The sequence below is a fragment of the Nymphalis io genome, chromosome 9 (genome assembly GCF_905147045.1).
Source record: "Nymphalis io chromosome 9, ilAglIoxx1.1, whole genome shotgun sequence".
In the NCBI taxonomy this organism is placed as follows: domain Eukaryota; kingdom Metazoa; phylum Arthropoda; class Insecta; order Lepidoptera; family Nymphalidae; genus Nymphalis; species Nymphalis io.
This window is the reverse complement of record NC_065896.1, coordinates 3,304,717-3,324,135: the sequence shown is the minus strand read 5'-3', so window position 1 is coordinate 3,324,135 and position 19,419 is coordinate 3,304,717. Positions and strand designations below refer to the sequence as shown.

The 19,419-nt window shown below is 31.2% G+C and overlaps 1 protein-coding gene across 2 annotated transcripts in view; it reads left to right on the top strand.

Annotated features, from left to right (window-relative positions):
• LOC126770816 (homeobox protein unc-4-like) overlaps nucleotides 1–18,078 on the top strand; it is a 41,232-nt gene extending 23,154 nt beyond the window's left edge. Inside the window, exons 2-4 of one of the 2 annotated variants that reach the window (XM_050490395.1) lie at nucleotides 3,409–3,581; nucleotides 14,029–14,168; nucleotides 14,575–18,078. In XM_050490395.1, coding sequence (XP_050346352.1) covers nucleotides 3,409–3,581; nucleotides 14,029–14,168; nucleotides 14,575–15,082 — 821 coding nt within the window. In that variant the 3' untranslated portion in view covers nucleotides 15,083–18,078. Of the gene's footprint in view, nucleotides 1–3,408; nucleotides 3,582–14,028; nucleotides 14,169–14,565 lie in introns of both variants that reach the window. The other variant, XM_050490394.1, reaches the window with a different exon arrangement.
• The last annotated feature ends 1,341 nt before the right edge of the window (nucleotides 18,079–19,419 follow it).

Here is a 19,419-nt window from a genome sequence, read left to right as displayed (position 1 = left end):
CATATATTATACTATTTTATTCTATACGCCTCAAACTTAAATCGAATGTCATAAAACTTGGCAAACGATATTTTACGACACAGATCGAGACGGGTGTATAAATTTTTTATCCATAGTGTTACCATATTGAATTATGATTTAATAAACACTATGTACACAGACGGTTGGGTATGGACTCTTTAATTTAAATTTTGGTTTAATTTTTACCAATATTATAGTAGTTATGACCAATATTAATAGTAACACACAACGTAATCATTTTGACACTTGGTAGGTGTCTGTAGGTTCAATTAGCAATAATTAATTGATAATTCATTTGACAAAACTTAAATACACTAAGAAACACTTATTATAATTTCGGAAACATTTAGTTGAATATTTTATCTTATCTCCTATTCAAATTAGATTGTAATCAGCGTTTAACCGATTCATAAATTTTTACGACTTACGTTTCTTGAACTTACTGTTCATTTTTTAATTATTTAATTGAAATAAAAACAAATTTTATTCGAGTTACTTTAGAAATTACTTTTATGTCATCATTTTACAAAATTAAATTTAATATAAAGCTGTTTCCGGTTCGGAATGAAGTTCATTACTGGTGGTAGAGCTTTGTGCAAGCTCGTCAAGGTAGGTACCACCCACTCATCAGATATTCTAACGCAAAACAGCAGTACTTGGTATTGTTGTGTTCCGGTTTGAAGGTTGACTGAGCTAGTGTAATTACAGGCACAAGGGACATAACATCTTAGTTCCCAATGTTGGTGGCGCATTGTTGATGTAAGCGATGGTTAACATTTCTTACAATGCCAATGTATACGGAGTTGGTGACAACTTACAATTTGTTGTTGGTGACACCTTAGGAAGGTGGACGAGAATATGAGCCACGTGAAAATTGAATGAAATTCTATAAAAAAAATCTAAGAGACAGAAAAAACCGGTAAGAAACTTAGTTCTTAAAAATTTTAATATAAAAATTATGGAATATAAACACTACACTTATTATCTTCTACATAATCTTTTATAGAATAATAAGACAGAAATAAATCTCTCGTTATTAATCTCGGTTAATTTTAATTCATAATCTTAAATGCGTCTGTTCTTCATGGCAATTTTCCACTAAGAACTTTCTAATTACCTGTCATTAAAGCTTAAGCTGATATTTGATTTAAGTGTACTATTTTTTATATATGTAACCTACTTTTATTAAAAATTTTAGAAGATATAACGCAACAAATAAGTCCTTTAATTATAAGTAAATAAGCGATCATTATGGATTTAAATACAGGTACCTATCTAACACGTTTTATTAAAAACAGTTACATAAAACAGTAAATAGAATAAAAGCAAACCGAAATACATTTAAGGGAATAACAATATTCTTTATTATCGTGCAGATCGGAATATTCTCTATTCAATAAAAGCGATGTTATTCAAGATTCATATTTCTATTAAGTGAGGGGAAAATTACGTTCTCTACATTGTATGTTATAAATTTATTGCTTCTATTTGCTTGATAAAATCTTTACGACCATTGTCTGATGTTAGTATTTTTATATTGCGGAACGAATATTGTTTTCTGATAGGAATTAGTGTTTTAAGTATTTGTGATATTTCGTTGGTGGTAGGGCTTCGTGCAAGCCCGTTTGGGTGTACCCACTCATCATATACTCTTACTAAACAGTTAATTAGGTTTGTTGTGATCTAGTTTGACAGGAGAGTGAGCCAATGTGATTACCGGCACAAGGGAAGTAACATCTTAGTTACCAAAGTTGGTGACGCATTGACGATGTAAACAATGGTTAATATATCCTACAGAGTCAACGTCTATGAGTACCACCACTCATAGTCTAGGTGTCTCATTTGCCAGTCTGCTAAACTACTTTCAATAATAAAATTGATTATCCGTAATTGCTATGAACTTTATTTGCTATTTAAGCCTTTTTTGTTATGTATCAAATTCGTTAAACGATGTCTAGTTTTGGAGAGAGAACAATTGCGAATTAAATATAGGTCCAAACAAATCCTATCTCTGGTATTATTTATACAGAAACAGCAAAGTAGAATTATTAACTGCACGAATTTATTAACCGCGTTATACAACCCTCAAATAGATACTTAGTGAGTCCCCCCTCCCTCCTCCCCAGTGACATTAAAACATTGAGGCAGACTAAATTAAAGCGCGCCAAAACTGTTCTCTCCGGGCCCAAGGCGGTCGTTTGTTTTAATACAATAAGCGTAGTCATCTCTTTCACTCCGCTCATTAGAAAGCTATCACCGTCTCCCTCACACTAACGTAAATTAGTTTTTCTCTTAAGGCGACTACATAACTCATTGATCTAGTTGGCAACTTACATTTGTACGACTTTATATGGCGGTTGCTATAATTTTCTTAATATTTTTTAAATTGTATTTTTATTTTATGTAATTAATATAGAATCGTTTCCATAAACCGATGATACTCAAAGCGGCTCAATAAATTAAAAGGTACGATATAACGACGTGTTCAGAGCAACAGAAGCGTGTTCCTTTTAATCACTTCTAATTTATTTAGATTTAAAGACAGAGCGAGTAATTTACGCTTGTCCCTTTCAAACCCCTGTTACGAACGTTACAGCCGTCTCTCTCTCTTGGGACCATTTTTAATTAAAATCACCGAGAGAAAATTAGAAATTATATTCTATTTTCAGAAACTTGTTCTGACGCTTTGTTGGAGATTATCTCTTTTTTATGAGCCCCCGGTCGCGGCTTTATTTTAACGGCCAAAGGATTGTCTAAATGGTCAATGTTAGAGCCGGTGTCTTTTACGATTGTATTACTCATTTCAATACTGCGCTGCTATGATTGGAAATATTTTAGCTTTAGTTACGCATTTGCCTTTATCGCACTAAAGTGTTTATCGCTTTCCATAAAGAAATTTTTCCACTTAATATTGAAAGCTCTGATGATATTTCTATGATAAATTCAATTGGTTAATAAAATTGGTTAAAAAATCGTTGAACATTTTCATTTTTACCTAATTATATGTTCTTTTAACATTATTTCATAAATTGGACGACGGTTATAACCTAATAACGGTACACGTTTATAGCTTAAAAAATCTAAACTATATACATTTAATATGATAGTTATTTACCTACTGTAAATACTGTACTGTGTTACTAAACTGTAACAGAATTAAAATACAAATATCATTTGTGGACATATTTTGGAGTGGGTAACCTGGTGTTTAGTCGTATAAAACTTAACAACTGCAATGAAAAAATAACGTTTCGAATGAAATAATGTCGAATGCATTCGCCATCGAGTAACTTACATATTTACTTACTGAAAAATATAATATATTATGTCCTAAACAATTATACATGTTACACTACCAAGTATATTGATACCAAGTTCTTCCTTCAGGAGGTGTTGGTGACGACGATGGTGACAGTGGGAAGAGGAGACGATCAAGGACCAACTTTAACTCCTGGCAGCTGGAGGAGTTGGAACGTGCGTTCCTTGCGTCGCACTACCCGGACGTGTTCATGAGAGAGGCGCTGGCGATGCGCTTGGACCTTAAGGAGAGCAGGGTTGCGGTGAGTCATTATTGTAATAAAAAAATCTGTTTACATTATGTCAAGCTAATTTGCGCCAGCGGTTTCGTCCACGTGGCAGGTAGCTGGAGGTATTGGGTACTTCTTATGTCCTTTTCTGAAATCCTGACAATGTGTATGCAAAATTTTCCAGATGATCGGTTTAGAAGTGAAGACGTGAAAGCGAAACAATTACTCAACCTCACTTTTGAATTTATAATATTTACCAATATTTATAGTTTTAGTTTATAGTTATAGTTGTTCCGCTTACGTTATGGCTCCACTTTAATAGAGCGGACACTTCGAAATTACGACGCCGACTTAGTAAGACTGGAACTTTTTATAATAATAATATTATTAGAATTTACGGACTATCTAATTTATTCAATAATAAAACGTTTAACAGTTTCATAGAGAGCTAAAATAATTAAGTTTCATGCCAGTTCTTCGTAGAATGATAGTTAACAAAATAAATATATTAATGAAGGACGAAATGAAGATGGGACGGCACGGTAGTATGCGAAAGCGATCCCGTGACGTCCCCCGACAAGACGGAGTGGGTACCGCTGGTTTTAGGGGTATTCCGCCTTCAGCGCCGGCGAGTCCCACATACACCCCCCCCCCCACCTCATGTGGGGGAAACACATAAATGTGTTTTTCCAGCGAGAAAAAAAAGGACGAAATGAAGATGTTGGAAATGCACTTTATTAATTAACCTGTATTTTAAAAACCTCGGTAAAATAATTACAGACAAATTATGTAAATAATTCCTTTATTACTATTTTAAACTTAGGTTAGTTTAATATAGTTTTTGCGGCATCTATCGATATGACTAATAAAATAAATAATTATAATTATAATATTTTATTTACTTCTTCAGAAAGAATGTTAACGAATCCATTCGGTTATTATAACGAAATTAAACTTGGAACCAATATTCCCTGTGTTCATAAACGCTTTAACTGTCCAGTAGTTACCGTTTATTAACGCGAGGTTATATATTTTTAGTCTGTGGCGAAAGCTGTAATAGCTGGACGTTACGCTTAACATCTTAATTCGCTTCACACCTAATGTTAGAGTTTACGATTTTCAGGATATTTAAAGTGTTTTATTTAAAATTTCGCCTTATTTCTGCAGTTTTTGTAGTATAGTACATCTTGTTTCTGATAATTCCTTCAAGTCAGGTTGTAAAGTACGTGCTAGGAATTTAAATGTCATTATAAATAATAATAGCATGTCCGTATAAAACTTGCATGGCTAAGCAAGATTGTTCTTAATGCACTGTAGTATGTATTATTTTATAATTATTATCGGCTTTTTCTCGTGGTTTGTCTATAAGCCAATTATTTACCGCAATACATTTTGTTCTTGGTGTTAACTTGAATAGTAAGTAAATTAGTATGAGAGATATTTTATATAAGATGGTTGATAACGCAATTATAACAATACACCGGTTATTACTTCACCCAAAGCTAATGTCCAGAGAGCTTTGAGAGAAGTCAGTCAGAGAAAACCACTTAGGTATTATCTGGTGAAGGAAAAATATTTATTTAATATCTTCAGAAATAAATACTTCACCTGAAAAGCGCTGAAATAAATTAAATGTATTAATGTTATTTTTAGATAATCTATAATGTTTTATTATATTATGAAAAAGTTAAGAATCCCATATGTTGTTTAAGAATGAAATTGCTTATTATAAATATTTTTATTGGTTAGTTTCAACTGTCATAAAAATGTATTAAAATGGCTTACCATTCTAACGATTAGATTGACCCGTTCAATGATCCGTGAAATTTGTGTATGAATAATAAAACGGGGCGAAATCTTGGCGAGCATAAAAACGTAGAACGATAAAATATTGAAAGGAAAATTTTGTACTATCTGGTTGTGTAGCTACTCAAAAATTTTCTATATTTTATTGTCATTTAGCAAAACATATCATAAGTAAAAACCTTTTTTTTTCGTAACTACTATTGAAAAGTGGTTGTAAAAGATTTCTTGAATAATGATTATGTTGATTTTTCAATTACAAGTTTAAAAAACTAAAAGTTAAGTTAAAAAAAAATTGTAATAAGTTTTATTATAAATGTGAACAAAAATTGTAAGTCATTCAAAACAAAAAAAAAAACTTTCCTTTTATTATATTTATATATTATTATATATATTTATTTCTTGTGAAAAGATCTACCACCGAATACTTTTTTTAATAAAAATGATGTTAAGGGCGTAATCTTCGGCATTAAAGCATAGGTACATGTAAATTTCAAACATTATGCAAAATATCGTAAGCCATATTTAAGACGGGGCAACATAACAGGCTTCTTACTAATTATTACTATTTAAAAAAAACGATAATGTAAAAAATAACAATAATATTATTATTTACAAGAGATCGAAACAAAAGTAATAATAGATTGGGTTAACAGAGATATAAACTTAATTTTTAATTTTTTTAAGAATTTATCAAAAGAAGTACTTTTATGTAATGTTCTCTATGAAAATATATCAATACTAAGTATATTAGTAGAGTCAGCACGCCCACGCCTCTTTCTAGGATGGATTAATTTAATTCATTATCCATATATAATCATGTATATACTATTAAGTACTTTATATCATAATACCTAATAGGTAATAAATAGATAAATGCTTATTGCTTTGTTAGAGTATCTTGCAGTAGATCAACTAGTTGACGTAATTTTTTCACATATACGTAGTATGTAGACAATTCAAGGGCCAATGAGTGCTATTTCTAAGCCAATTTCAAAGCTTAATAAGGGTAGAAATTGGGTATAAAGTGGATTGGTCATTCGTTGTGTGAAAATTTCTATTTCAATATCAATATATTTAATTCTTTTTTAAAGGATAGATTACTGTGAAAGAAAAACAACCGCGCACTGAGGAAATCTAGATGGTTCAAAACACTTTAAACGGCGCAACTCTATTCACAAAAAAATGCATAAAGTTGTAAAAAAATATTAAAATTGTTAGATCTTTTTTTTTTACTTACTAAAAAGCAAAAGAGCAAAGCAGCTCTACTAAAAACAATAAATTTAACTTATATAAGAAAACGTAAAAACTAAAATATTTTATACAAAGTATGGTAGTACTACGATGCCATGTACGAGTATGTAGGCCTAACTTCCTGTTCAATATAAATGAGGGGCTATTTTCGTTTTCCCAATACCCCCCGGTCTAAGCGGCCTTCAGGGACGTCGACTTTTTACCTAAAGTTCACCGAACGATATTATAGACAATTTTGGTTATTATCCCTTTCAATAGACTGCTTGATACAAAATTGTACATATAGTCCTACTAATGTTAGCGATAATCTTAATTGAATAAATCTTAGAGCAACTTTTAATAACATAACGATGAAATTGGTAAAAGGTTAACAGTACAGTAACAGTGGGACATTTACAGGCTATCACCTGTAAATGTCCCACTGTTGGGCTTAGGCCTCCTCTCCCTTTTTGAGGAGCAGGTTTTGGAGCTCATTCCACCACGCTGCTCCAATGCAACCCGCATTTTTGGAATTTCTGTGAAATTAGACACATGCAGGTTTCCCCACAATATTTTCCTTCACCGTCTCAAGCACGAGATGAATTATAATCACAAATTAAGCACATGAAAATTCAGTGGTGCTTGCCCGGGTTTCAATCCACGATCATCGGCTAAGATTCACGCTTTATTACCACTGGGCCATCTCGGCTAATAAAAGGTTAATTTTAATTTTATTAAGTTAAATTAATACTTGTTGTTTTCGATATTCAATGTAATGGGATATGAAACAATTTTTAATTAAAATAATGGTGTTCCTTCAAATAATTACTGTAGTTTTTATATATTTTAATCGAATATCCACAGACCAAGCGTGTTTTCTTGTTTAACTGAATTGCTGTTATTTTTATTACTAACAAATAGTATTAAAATAAAACAACCAATGTATTTTGCAAGCATTAACCATAATTGCCTATGTGGGCAGTATTTTCTTACTGTACTTAAACACTCCCGATGAGTTTATTAAGACGTGTTTTCATGTGCACTTAAGATTTTTGTTGCCAAAAAAGTAAGTATGGTACATACGTATGGTATGGTATGCTATGGTATGGTGGTATATTTCGAAGTACTTAATATCATGAAACCGTCCTCAATAGGTTTCGAATCTAAGGGTCACAATATAGTAAAGTGTACAAATTTCCCCAGAGGAACAGGAATGAATCTATTTCTATAATCAGTACTAACGTCGATTGTATCCTGCGTTTATCGCAGCGAATCTCGCTTCAAAAGACAGACTACGCCGCACCACTCCTAATAGTTGGTATAAATCAAAAGATTGCCATCTCGGCGGCACCCCTGGGACGCGAGCGAGAAGGCACGATTGAATAGCATAGATTTAAATGGTCGGGTCAGATAAGGATGGGTATAGATTGCGCGCTCCGACTGAAACGCGGTGCAGGGACGTCACAATTCGATTACAGCTCAATAAACTTTAAGTGACTTGTTTGCGTCTGTAAAGTGGATTTTTTCTTCTTCTTGACTTCTCTTTTTCATTTCTTCGTTGGAACAGTGACATTTGTGAATTAAACTTTGATATTTTTTTTTTATGTTTAACTCAATGTATCTAAATTTATATACAAGGTTACGCAATTAAATAAAATAAAATATAACAACAAGTTTGTGATTATTGTATATTTAAAAAAAGTTTTTAAATTAATAACATAAAAATAAATACACTTTTTTGTGATTAGGTGGTTTTAATATTATTTACCCCTAAGCAAGTGTTCCACGCGAACCGTTAAAACGCCATTCGTTACCTAAATAGCAAATTCTAATCTAATTTTATCCCTGGCAAACGTAAAACTTGCGAAAACGGCTCACCCGCTCTGCGGTAAGAGAGGAAGTATCGACTTCATTTTAAAATTCATAGCATAAAATTTACATTTATATGCCAATTTCATTCCCTAACTGAGCCTCGGCGGTCGTACGCACACATCAGTATTCCGCACACATCGGCGCGGGTAGAAACCTGAAGTAAAAAAAAAAAGAAAATTGCGTTACATTCTTCGCTTGGCTGACAAGAAAAAGAAAATGCGCGAGGTTTAAATATGGCACACTAAATGGAACGCTTAGGCGACAAAATGCGGATAGAATATAAAATTTAAGGACATCTCCTTGTCTCTATCTAACTTGTTTTTTTCTTATACTCATGTCTCGCTCTACCGTATCTAACGCGTGCCGCCTTTACCGCCCTAGGCTTAGCGGTAAAAGATAGACACGAGGAAATATCAGGGCTGCCTCTTTAAGTGTAAAATATTTCGCATTAATATTATATTCAATGACAAACAAGGCTAACTTCGTTTGAAAGTGATTTAATGTAACTAGGGCTTCAAAGGTGAGGTTATTTTAATGCCGACAGCACGTTTTAACGATAAATATCATATGGAATGTCATTTACTATTAATAATATAACGATAACGATGGAAACTATTAAGTTTTATATTTTAATGATAAATTTAAGAAATTTCCAACCCTACAGAAGTATTGACTTGTGCGGATAACGTGATAGCTACGCATGTAACTACTGGCTACTATTTTCTTGCAACTGTATAAATTTAAAAAGTAAGCAAAAAAACGTATAATTATAAATTGTTACAATAAATCACAAATTGCTGTACAATTTGAAACATCAAAACAAAAAAACGCGTCAAATCAAACGTTTGCGTTGCGGCTGTTGAATTATTCGTATCAAAAGGCCGTGACATTTTCATAGCTCGAACCGCAGACGTTGAGGATAAAAGGGAACATTTCCCCTGCCCTCCTAGTAGGGGAAGATACCTAAATACAAGTCAATGTATCGATACGCTCCTCTTATTTACACCGACTTAGGGGAAAGGCGCCAATTGCGGACACAATACGATTTTCACGAATGGTTTTCGTATGAATTTTGTTTGGTTTGCGTAAGTAGGCAATTCACTGGGGAAGGAATGTTTTTTTGTTCTCAACGACTGAGCAAGGGTCTTGATTGTGAACGATGACAATTACTTTCGTCTTTCGAATTGTCACAATTACATACACTTTTGTTTGTTTGTGCGCATAAGTTAAATGTCATTACTAGAAGGGCAATGTTGAATTAAGTTTTAATATCTTGATTATCCTAATGCAGTAAATTTCTTCGTACTAATAACTACTAATATTTTCGCACCCTTAATATCAAACGCTACACGCCTTTTGATACAGCTTCGTATCTACAGGCATTTTTAAGTGCAACCAAAATAAAAAAAAAACGCTTAATCCAGAAATTTGAGAAACTGGCAACACTAATAGCGATTTATCAATGTTTGTCATCTATTTATCATATTATCGAACGAGAACAGCAATTGCAAACGCAATGTTATATTTTCTCGTATAATAATCTATCATTACTCCCTAAAAAGTGTTTTTATTTTATAACAAATCATAGATAAAAGCGTCTTAATAACTTTCTAATTAAAATATATAAAGAACAGTCGGATAAAATAGAGTTTTACAACTAAATAATCATATATATCCAAACAAATCCTATCAACCACATTGGCAAAACAAGCAAGTTATCGGGGAGATCCTCCCCCAGAGGTGGTAGGTAGTCATTAAGGGAAACGAGCAGACCCATTACCGCCGCCCGTTCGGATTCTATTCCGTAATCAATGTATTTCGATTTGAGCCAGACTTCGGGGTTAATTAAAAACTCGGCTTATATACTCAGAGCTATTGATAATGAACATAAAGAGTTTTTATAGCTCATTTTATCTATTAGATATTAGATAAAAATATTAAAATACATAAAATGAATCTCTCATTATTTATCTATAGTCTTTTCCAATCGCAAGAGGAGTAAAGACAAATAAACAACTTTGACATTAAATTGACGTTATGTCATTGGCTGACATTTTGAATTATCTATGAAATTCATTATGGATTCGCGAAAAATGGCGTTTTAAATGTTGTCAGCTTTCGAGGTTATATTGAAGTGAATATAAATAAATATATAGAATATAATACAACACGTATTACGTTTAAAGATAATAAATTAATGAAGAATAATCTGTAGTGCATAACATCTTCTTCTTCTTCGAGTGCCACTCCGACTAGCGAAGGTTGGCAGTCAGCTTTAAATACTCCTTCTTGTTCTTCGCGAGGCGAAAGAGTTCGGCAGCACTCGCGATTCCCGTCCATTCACGGATGTTGCACAGCCAAGACTTTTTTCTGCGCCCAACAGCTCTCCTTCCGGCAACTTTTCCCATCATAATCAGTTGCAAGTGCATAACATAGCAGAGCTAATTAGCAAATCGCATGGAATATGTAAATCAAAATTTTGTAAATGCCAATAAGAAAGTGTATATTTATTTTAATAATTGTTTGGTGTTATAAGTTAAATAATCTACATTTCGAATATTTTTAAACAATTTTTTTTTTTCAAAGTAATTTGTAAATTATCTTTAAAATCAGTTTTACTATCTACTCGTACTGCACATAGCTATTCATACTCGTAAACAAACACAACCTGCTAAAATCGACCTATCATAAGCCTTTGAAAGTCGCGTAAGCCAATTAGGCCGGCTTAGTTTTAAAAATAATAGTTATGTTGAAGACCATTATAATTTTTTAAATTATTTTTAAATAACTAACAGCCACCAAGCATAGCGTGTCGGTAATTATTACTTATCTTAATAGCTATAAATAGTGCATTCAAAATAAAAAATACCTGCTCTCTGTAATAAAAGGCTAAACTGAATTTATAAAATAATAAAAACGTATTTATAGATCATTTTAGATTCAATATTGAGTGAAAAATATTTTTCTCGTGAAATGAATTTTTTAGACTATTGTTCATTTGTAAAGCCCATTGTTTGAAACTAGGAGCTTTTAATCGAATTAAAGTATGACTACACGTGGAAGAAATTATATATTAATTAGTGTAAGTAAAATAAAAACAACATATTTTTCTTTATATTCTTTCGACTATTTAATCTGTCCATGAAAGAATTAGCACAATGTACTTTATCATACCTCCAAAAAGATCAATTTGTTTCTTTTTTTTGTTAAGCATTTTGAGTACAAGAAGGTTTTATATTTATTTAAGAAAATTAAATTAGTACTATTAAAATTCACAATATGAGTTTGTTAAATAAGCAAATTTTAGTTATGGAATAAGGTGATTTTTAACCCTTATTTTACTTTCGTAATACTCGAGATAATACTCGACATAAAAACAGCGAAAATGTATCCTTATCGTTGCTTTTTTTTAAATAAAAATTATCCAATTTTTTATATAAATAAGAACTTTAAATCCTAACATACATGCAGGGTTATTAAAATGTTTTATTTTACTCATTCAATATTCTACCAGTACACAGGCCTATAGAATGTGTATATCAAAATAAACCAACGCATTAAAAGCTCGAAGAGATTTCCTTTAGTATATCCACAATATAATATTTCTTTTATGGCAATGTTTTATTTTTATTCATTTACAATCAATTATTTTAATAGCAATACTATAACTAAATGTTATTAAGCAAAGAATTGAATTTAATTATAAATGATTGAAAGCGTTTCTCATCATAAAAACAACCAACAAAAGAATTCACGAGACAGCTATCAATTGAGACATAAAGCGTACGGGTTGATGCGAAAATATGACATACGTGTCTGCGCATGCACCGGTGTGCCGACAAAGATTATTACCAAAAACATGCCTTATAAATGTCGTCATATAGCTACCGATTCTTGTAGTTTTAATTATTCATTGAATAATTTCCATACCCATGTACATTGTATGAAAATTTAAAACCTATTTATTGGTCAACAATAATTTATTAAAATTTAATATTTTATTTTTGGTTTTCATGCCGAATATTAAAAAATGAAAATAATGAATACATGTACTTATTACTACACTTCATATAAAAGAGTACCTACTGAGTTTTTGTCAGATTTTCTTCTACTTTTAATATAATATATGTATTATTTATAATGACCAACTTGAATTGAAATTTCTTATGAATTTCAATTCAAAATACATTCTACTTGAAATTTAAATTACGGTATCTTATTTGTACAAGTCTTTAAAAGGCAACTAAGAAATTTATATCCCACGAAGACAAATAACACCCCTTCAAGGAAGTCAACTGGCACATATTCCGAGTTCATGAAGAGGTTATCTGGACACTACGACGTCTAATTTAAACTTATATTTATGTATTTATTGCATATGAATATCATATTGCTATTAATTTTTAATCCTGAAACTTAGATTGTGATGCTGTCTGGTTATAAACATTGAAACAAATTAAAGATAAGATGCACCAAAAGTACTGTGTCACACAACCCGTCTGTGGAGATACAAATACAGTAAATTATCTAATAACTTTTTTAAAACAATATGAAATGTAATTAATACATTCGATTAAGAAAGATAAATGCAATTTAACAGGACGCTATAAAAAGTACATTTAAAAATAGAATATTACAATTAATTACATAATTGCATTTCCCCTTAATAATAACCATATAACTCATAATAACTTGTAAATAATTTTAAATTTCTTCATTAAATAAACCTTCCACATTTTAAAAAGAGTACTACTTGATTAATATCCTTAATTATAAACACAAATTACATTATTAATAAAGTTATTACATTTTTCATAGTTAAAGGCAATTTAATGATAGCCTAAGTATAAAAGACCTAATAAGGTAAACGGCTTTTATGAAAATATAAGTTGAGCTTACTATAAAATATGATTTGTTCCGTAATTATTGTCAGTGGAACATTTAGATGTTAAATTAATAGTTCTATTTATATACGAGGCAATTTATAAATATAATGTCAGAATTATAAATACAATAATACGTTATGAAATCATTTTATCTGAACTTATGTTAAATGTTATGAAAGAAATTCATTTTCATACAATGGATTACTCTTAAACTATCACTAATAACATTTAACCGTTTATAATGTTTTATCCAATGCTTTTAGGAATTCCAAATTAATAAATTAAATTATTAGGAATGCAAATTTTCGGTTATCATTTCTAATAAATTATATATATTTTTTATTTTCGCTGGTGAATACGTGAAAAGTTTTAAGATCACATCTTAAAGGCCTTTTGCGAAAATAATGTTGTTATTAAAGATGTTTTTTTTTGTCATTAATTGAGGCATTTACAACTAGTTAGACACGCACAGCTACGATTCTTTAAACAGAATTGCCTTCGCTTCATGATCCATCATATATTCTTCACCACATGTAATCATAGTGCCTTTGTTCTGCCTTCTTCATATCTCAAAAAACGTTGACGTTTGTAGTTACGGAATTACCAGCCAGTTCTACCAGCAGGTTTTGAAAACAAGAAATCATGTTAATGTTAAATATCTTATCTCGAATCTCAATTGCCAACAGGTATGGTTCCAGAATCGTCGTGCAAAATGGCGCAAAAAAGAACACACAAAGAAGGGCCCTGGGCGGCCTGCTCATAATGCGCACCCGCAATCCTGTTCCGGGGAACCCATACCACCGCATGAGCTGAGAGCTCGCGAGAGGTGAGCAGATTACAGGCCAAACCTGTAAGGTTAGCTTAGAAAAGTTGAAAGCTTTGTAATATAGCATGATGACAATTTATAACAAGCAATAAGATTTTTAAAACAGAATAATTTTATTAGATTATTAAGATGCCGAATGACACTATTACTTATTTTATAAAGACTGATGAACTTTAGTTTAAAATCAGCATCAAAAGACGTCATAGTAATGTGTAAAGCTTTGTTAGTAAAATGAATCCTCTGATCAATGTCAGAAATGTCCGATTATATTCGATAGGCATAGTTTATTATAAATAACAAATTACAATTATTTAAATAAAGCTTATTTACTTTACTATCGAGTTCTATCTATCAAAAATAAGGTTCTATACTAATTAGGCCCTACAATTTCCAACAGGGCGAGAAGAAGAAAGAAGCTGGCAAAGGCATTAGAGCGTCAAGCGAGAAAGCTGCGTGCTAAGGGTATTGCGGTAGATCTCGAAGCTTTGAAGGCGGAATACTTAGCACAGCACAGGAATAGCGGACTTTATTCTGACTCTGATGGCGAAATTGAAGGAGAAGAATGCATGATAGATGTAGTCGGTGGAGATTCATGTCACGACTCCGGACCGGAAGACTTTTCACTATCTGGAAGACTTCGCGCGCCATCTGGAACTGATGCTATCAACAATTCAGATAGTTCTACTTCAGACGGCCATTCAGCGAGAAATTTTAGCCCCTTACCCGACCCACAATCATCTTTCTTCAAGCAGTTCAGCACAGCAGCTAGTAACTTCGACAAATTCGATTTCGACTCTGGCAGAGCAGTTTCCTTAGACCTGAGTGGCAGTTCAAACACCGAACAGGACCTTTCCAAAAACGGAGGAACAAGAAAACACAATCCATTCAGTATAGAATCCCTCCTTAATACGTGAAAATGACTTTTCTAGAATAAGTACGCCGAGGGAGGCTTCCGGATGTAACTTTTCTTTCACAGACTTAAACACTGGCATTTTGTGAAATGTTCCTTTGCTTTAATATTAATGAATTATAATTATCATTAGTGGTAATCAGCTTCGGTTAAGACTTATAGGTACCAGTTTACATATCCCTTTGTGAATATTAGTTAGGAACTGTATTATATAGTTAGTAGTGTAAATAGTAATTTTATATTTATTTTCGTCTTGTTAATATGTTATTTTATTCATCGTGGGGCAATAATACAAAAAAAAATCTAAATATTTGTTAATCATTTAGTATTTTATTTTTCACGTGTATATTTATTGATAAATGAAAAGTTTAACGATCTTTTTATATATTCAATATCGATCTCGATTGACATCGCTATACTATTCTGAAATGAATTAAATCAATTTTCATAGTAATACAGAATTTAAAAAACCAATATATATTTTTTAAAAGCTAACGCGTCTATGGCTAAAGTATTTACCTAAAAGGTGTTTACATAATTTGGCCTTGTACTTAAAAAAAATTGAAGCTTAAAATTAAAAAAAAATGTTTATTGTGTAATTTTCCAGATTGAGTTAATAAAGCAAAAGTATTTCGTTAAATGTTTAATCAATGTAAGCCAGTTTTTTCGGTTTGACAAAGCAAAGGTTGTGTATGAAGTATTACTAATGTCATTTTTAGTATTTTAAGTACATTCTATTATTGATTATGTTGTCATACACATATATATTGAAGATAGGTATCTTTTAAATTCATTAAGTTTTTATCTCATTTATCGTCAGTGCAAATAGAGGACATTTAACAGAAAATTAAGTAACTTTGTTCCATCACAAGCGAAGCGAGCAATTAACCTAATTGCCGACATAATAATATAATTTCTTACACGCCCCGCTTTACCACTTTACAAACTTCATAAATTGTCCTTTTATATTTGCTAAATAAAGTTTTTGCTACTGTACCCTTTATCTTGTCAAAGAACACCTGCTGATATGTAAGTGAAATAAATTCCGAGCAAACGGAACCGGTCCACGGTGTTACAAGTAAATATGAAATGTATAGTAATCCGTCGATTTCAATTTGTATGCTAAGCTGATTGGTAACTTCATGTATTGATTCATTTTTTTAGTGAAACTTAGAACTGGAATAACAGTTTATTTTTGATCTCGTAAATGCAGAAACGTATTACGACAACTTTGTTTCTTTCTTTTTTTTCTAATGTTTTTTTATCGACAATATTTGGATAACGATGACGTCATAACGTACGATGTGAACTTCGTGTTTATAAAATTATAACAACATCATTAACTCAAAATTAATCTACGGTTCCACTTAACCCGAATAACCTATTAAAATCTCATTGTTCTGAATAACATTTCGATATAATTAAATTATATAAAAATGTCCACGTAAATATGATTGCATAGGAAAGTCTCAAGTCGTAAAATGAGTAATTAATGTATAACGCGAGACCGCCGATAAGCGCCAATTAGTGCAACAATATGGCTGACCGCTTTATTGCCATTTTTACTCACAACACTCTGATAAAGGCTTGTCAACTATCGAAAATATAGCACTATGTTTTGCTAGTACTTTATCAAAACACGATTTTACAAATATCATTATAAAGGCAAAATGCGTAATGAGAATTGGATATGTAGCGTAAGCGCCTGGCATACTCGACTTATTTGCGTTGTATCGCTACGTGCTTAGTGGATGGTCGGATTTACTTGCTTTATTATTTCAAAAGTTTTATTTAACTTATATAGAAGGTCACTTTGCTAAGGTACATTGGGTCAAGCGTTAAATTTTATATTGTGGATTTGATTCGCTTCGATTTTCTTTGTGTAATGAGAGATTATTTTATATGAATAATGAAAGTTGAATCTTATAGGGTTTTCTAAATAAAATATATAAATTTCTATAAAAATCTATTTGAAAAGATCATGATACATTGGAACGATTAATTAGAAGTAATAGTTTACAGGTTATAACTAGTAAAATATTTATAAAATCCTTCTAAATAGTAAAGCGCGAAAGATGAATGTAAAAACGTCATAAAAAATTGGTTTTGTTTTTGTGTTGTTGTATAGTTATATTTTTGTTTATAGTTCCTCACGTACGCACACAAGTCAAAATCTTTATGCTTTCCTCGCTAATTACGAGTTATTATTTCATCCAATTAAATTGCAAGTGTAAGTGTGTGGGTTTAAATATAGGTGTTACGTATATTTAAACACACACTGATATTGATATTGACATATTTGAGTTATCATTTTATACAGAACCTTATATAGTATCGAAACATATCTTATGGTAAATAATAAAATAATTTAAAAAACACTAATTATTCACATACATTAATATTATAAAGTAAACACTCGAATACATCAATAAATTTGTCTTATTTTGTAAACAAATTTTTATTACTCTAGTGGATAAAAATATTTATTTATAATAATAATAGTTATTTTTATATTCAAAATAAGATATGATATGAATATTAAAACATGTGCATTTCAGTTACCCATCACATGTTAAGTAAAACTTACATTAAATTATGTCATAGCTCCCTAAAAGCCATAATAAAAAAATATAGATATTCAACAAAATTTAATACATAATCATCAAAATAGATCAAAAAGATATAAGACTTTGATTTGTGTGTTTCTCAAATTAAATTTTATTTATTATTTTATATATATTAGTAATATTTGTAATAAGGAATGACTTGTATGCGTTTTTGGTAATGGATTATTGTAATAGAAATAAGCGTAGACCACACTAATGTATATTTTGTAGCAGGAAACAATACGATAGGTACAAAATAATTAAGTTTATTTATATCTATAGATGAGACGTGGCGTGATACGGGAATATTTGTAAATTTATTATCACATTGATTAAGATGTAAAAAGTATGTTATGCGAGTAACTTATTGAATCAAAATATAACATTATTAAAACTGTACTTGTTTTTCAATACATATCCACTATTTATTTTTTTTGTATAATATAGGTAGGCAAACGAGCATATGGGCCACCTGATGGTAAGTGGTCACCAACGCCCATAGACATTGGCACTGTAAAAAATGTTAACCATCGCTTACATCGTACAGTACTTGGTATTGTTCTATTCCGGTTTGAAGGATGAGTGAGCCAGTGTAACTATAGGCACAAGGGACATAACATCTTAGTTGCCAAGGTTGGTACCACATTGACGATATAAGGAATGGTTAATATTTCTTACAGCCCCAATGTCTATGAATGGTTGTGACCATTTACCACCAGGTAAGTAATCAAGAAGGCCCATCTGCCTTCCTATTTTATAAAAAAAATTAAATACTATATTACGCAGCGTAATATAAATCCATAAACCGAATTGCTACGTGTTCAGGCTCAAATACCCTTCCGCTACAAAAAGTATTATATACCTACAAGAATTACTGCAAATTTCAGCACCACGAAAACCTCCGTATTGCATTAAAAATGCGGATGATTGCGCATCCGACATATAAGAAGTATTAAGCAGTACAATAGCAGATTTTCCGAGAACTAAGACAAAACAATACATTAAAAAATAACACTGGATGACAGTTCGCCTTGACCAAGAGTTATAAATATATACTTTTTATATTATTAGCTATTAATATTGTCTAAATTTAATGTTAACTCTTAGTTTGAATTAAGTAATTTATTTCAGTGAATTCTATTTTCAGCCTGCGATAAAGCTATTATTGTTATATAATGGTGATGATCGTGGGTTCGGTTCCCAGATTCTGTAATCTTAATGATAGTCTTTTCCTTATATAAATACTCGTATATTGGTAATTTTTTTAAGTATGTCAAAATGTCGTTCGCGATTTTCTCTAATAATGTTTGATTTGCCCTTAAGATCAAATGTTAATCGTTCTGCCTAAAAAAGAAAAGCTAAACCTTTTGCAACATTTCGGCTACAATGACAATTCTCAGCGGATTATCCTCCACTCCTGATCACATGACCGAAGAGAGATGAGGTGTTTCTTTGCCAACGACATATAATATATAACGACAAACGGTAGCTAAAAACATTCTAAATAATAATAACTACATCCCTTATAATAACTAAGTACATCAAATTGATCTAGCTTATTTTTTATATTCAAATTCTACCGCAAAGGGTTGATATTCATTATAACGTATGTTTTTATATAATATATAACAATCATGTCGAACATTTATTCGTTAAAAAATGGTATAAAATACTGTTCAGTTGAATTAGCTTAAATGAAACTTTAGCTACCTATTAATGATAGTCTGTAAAATGA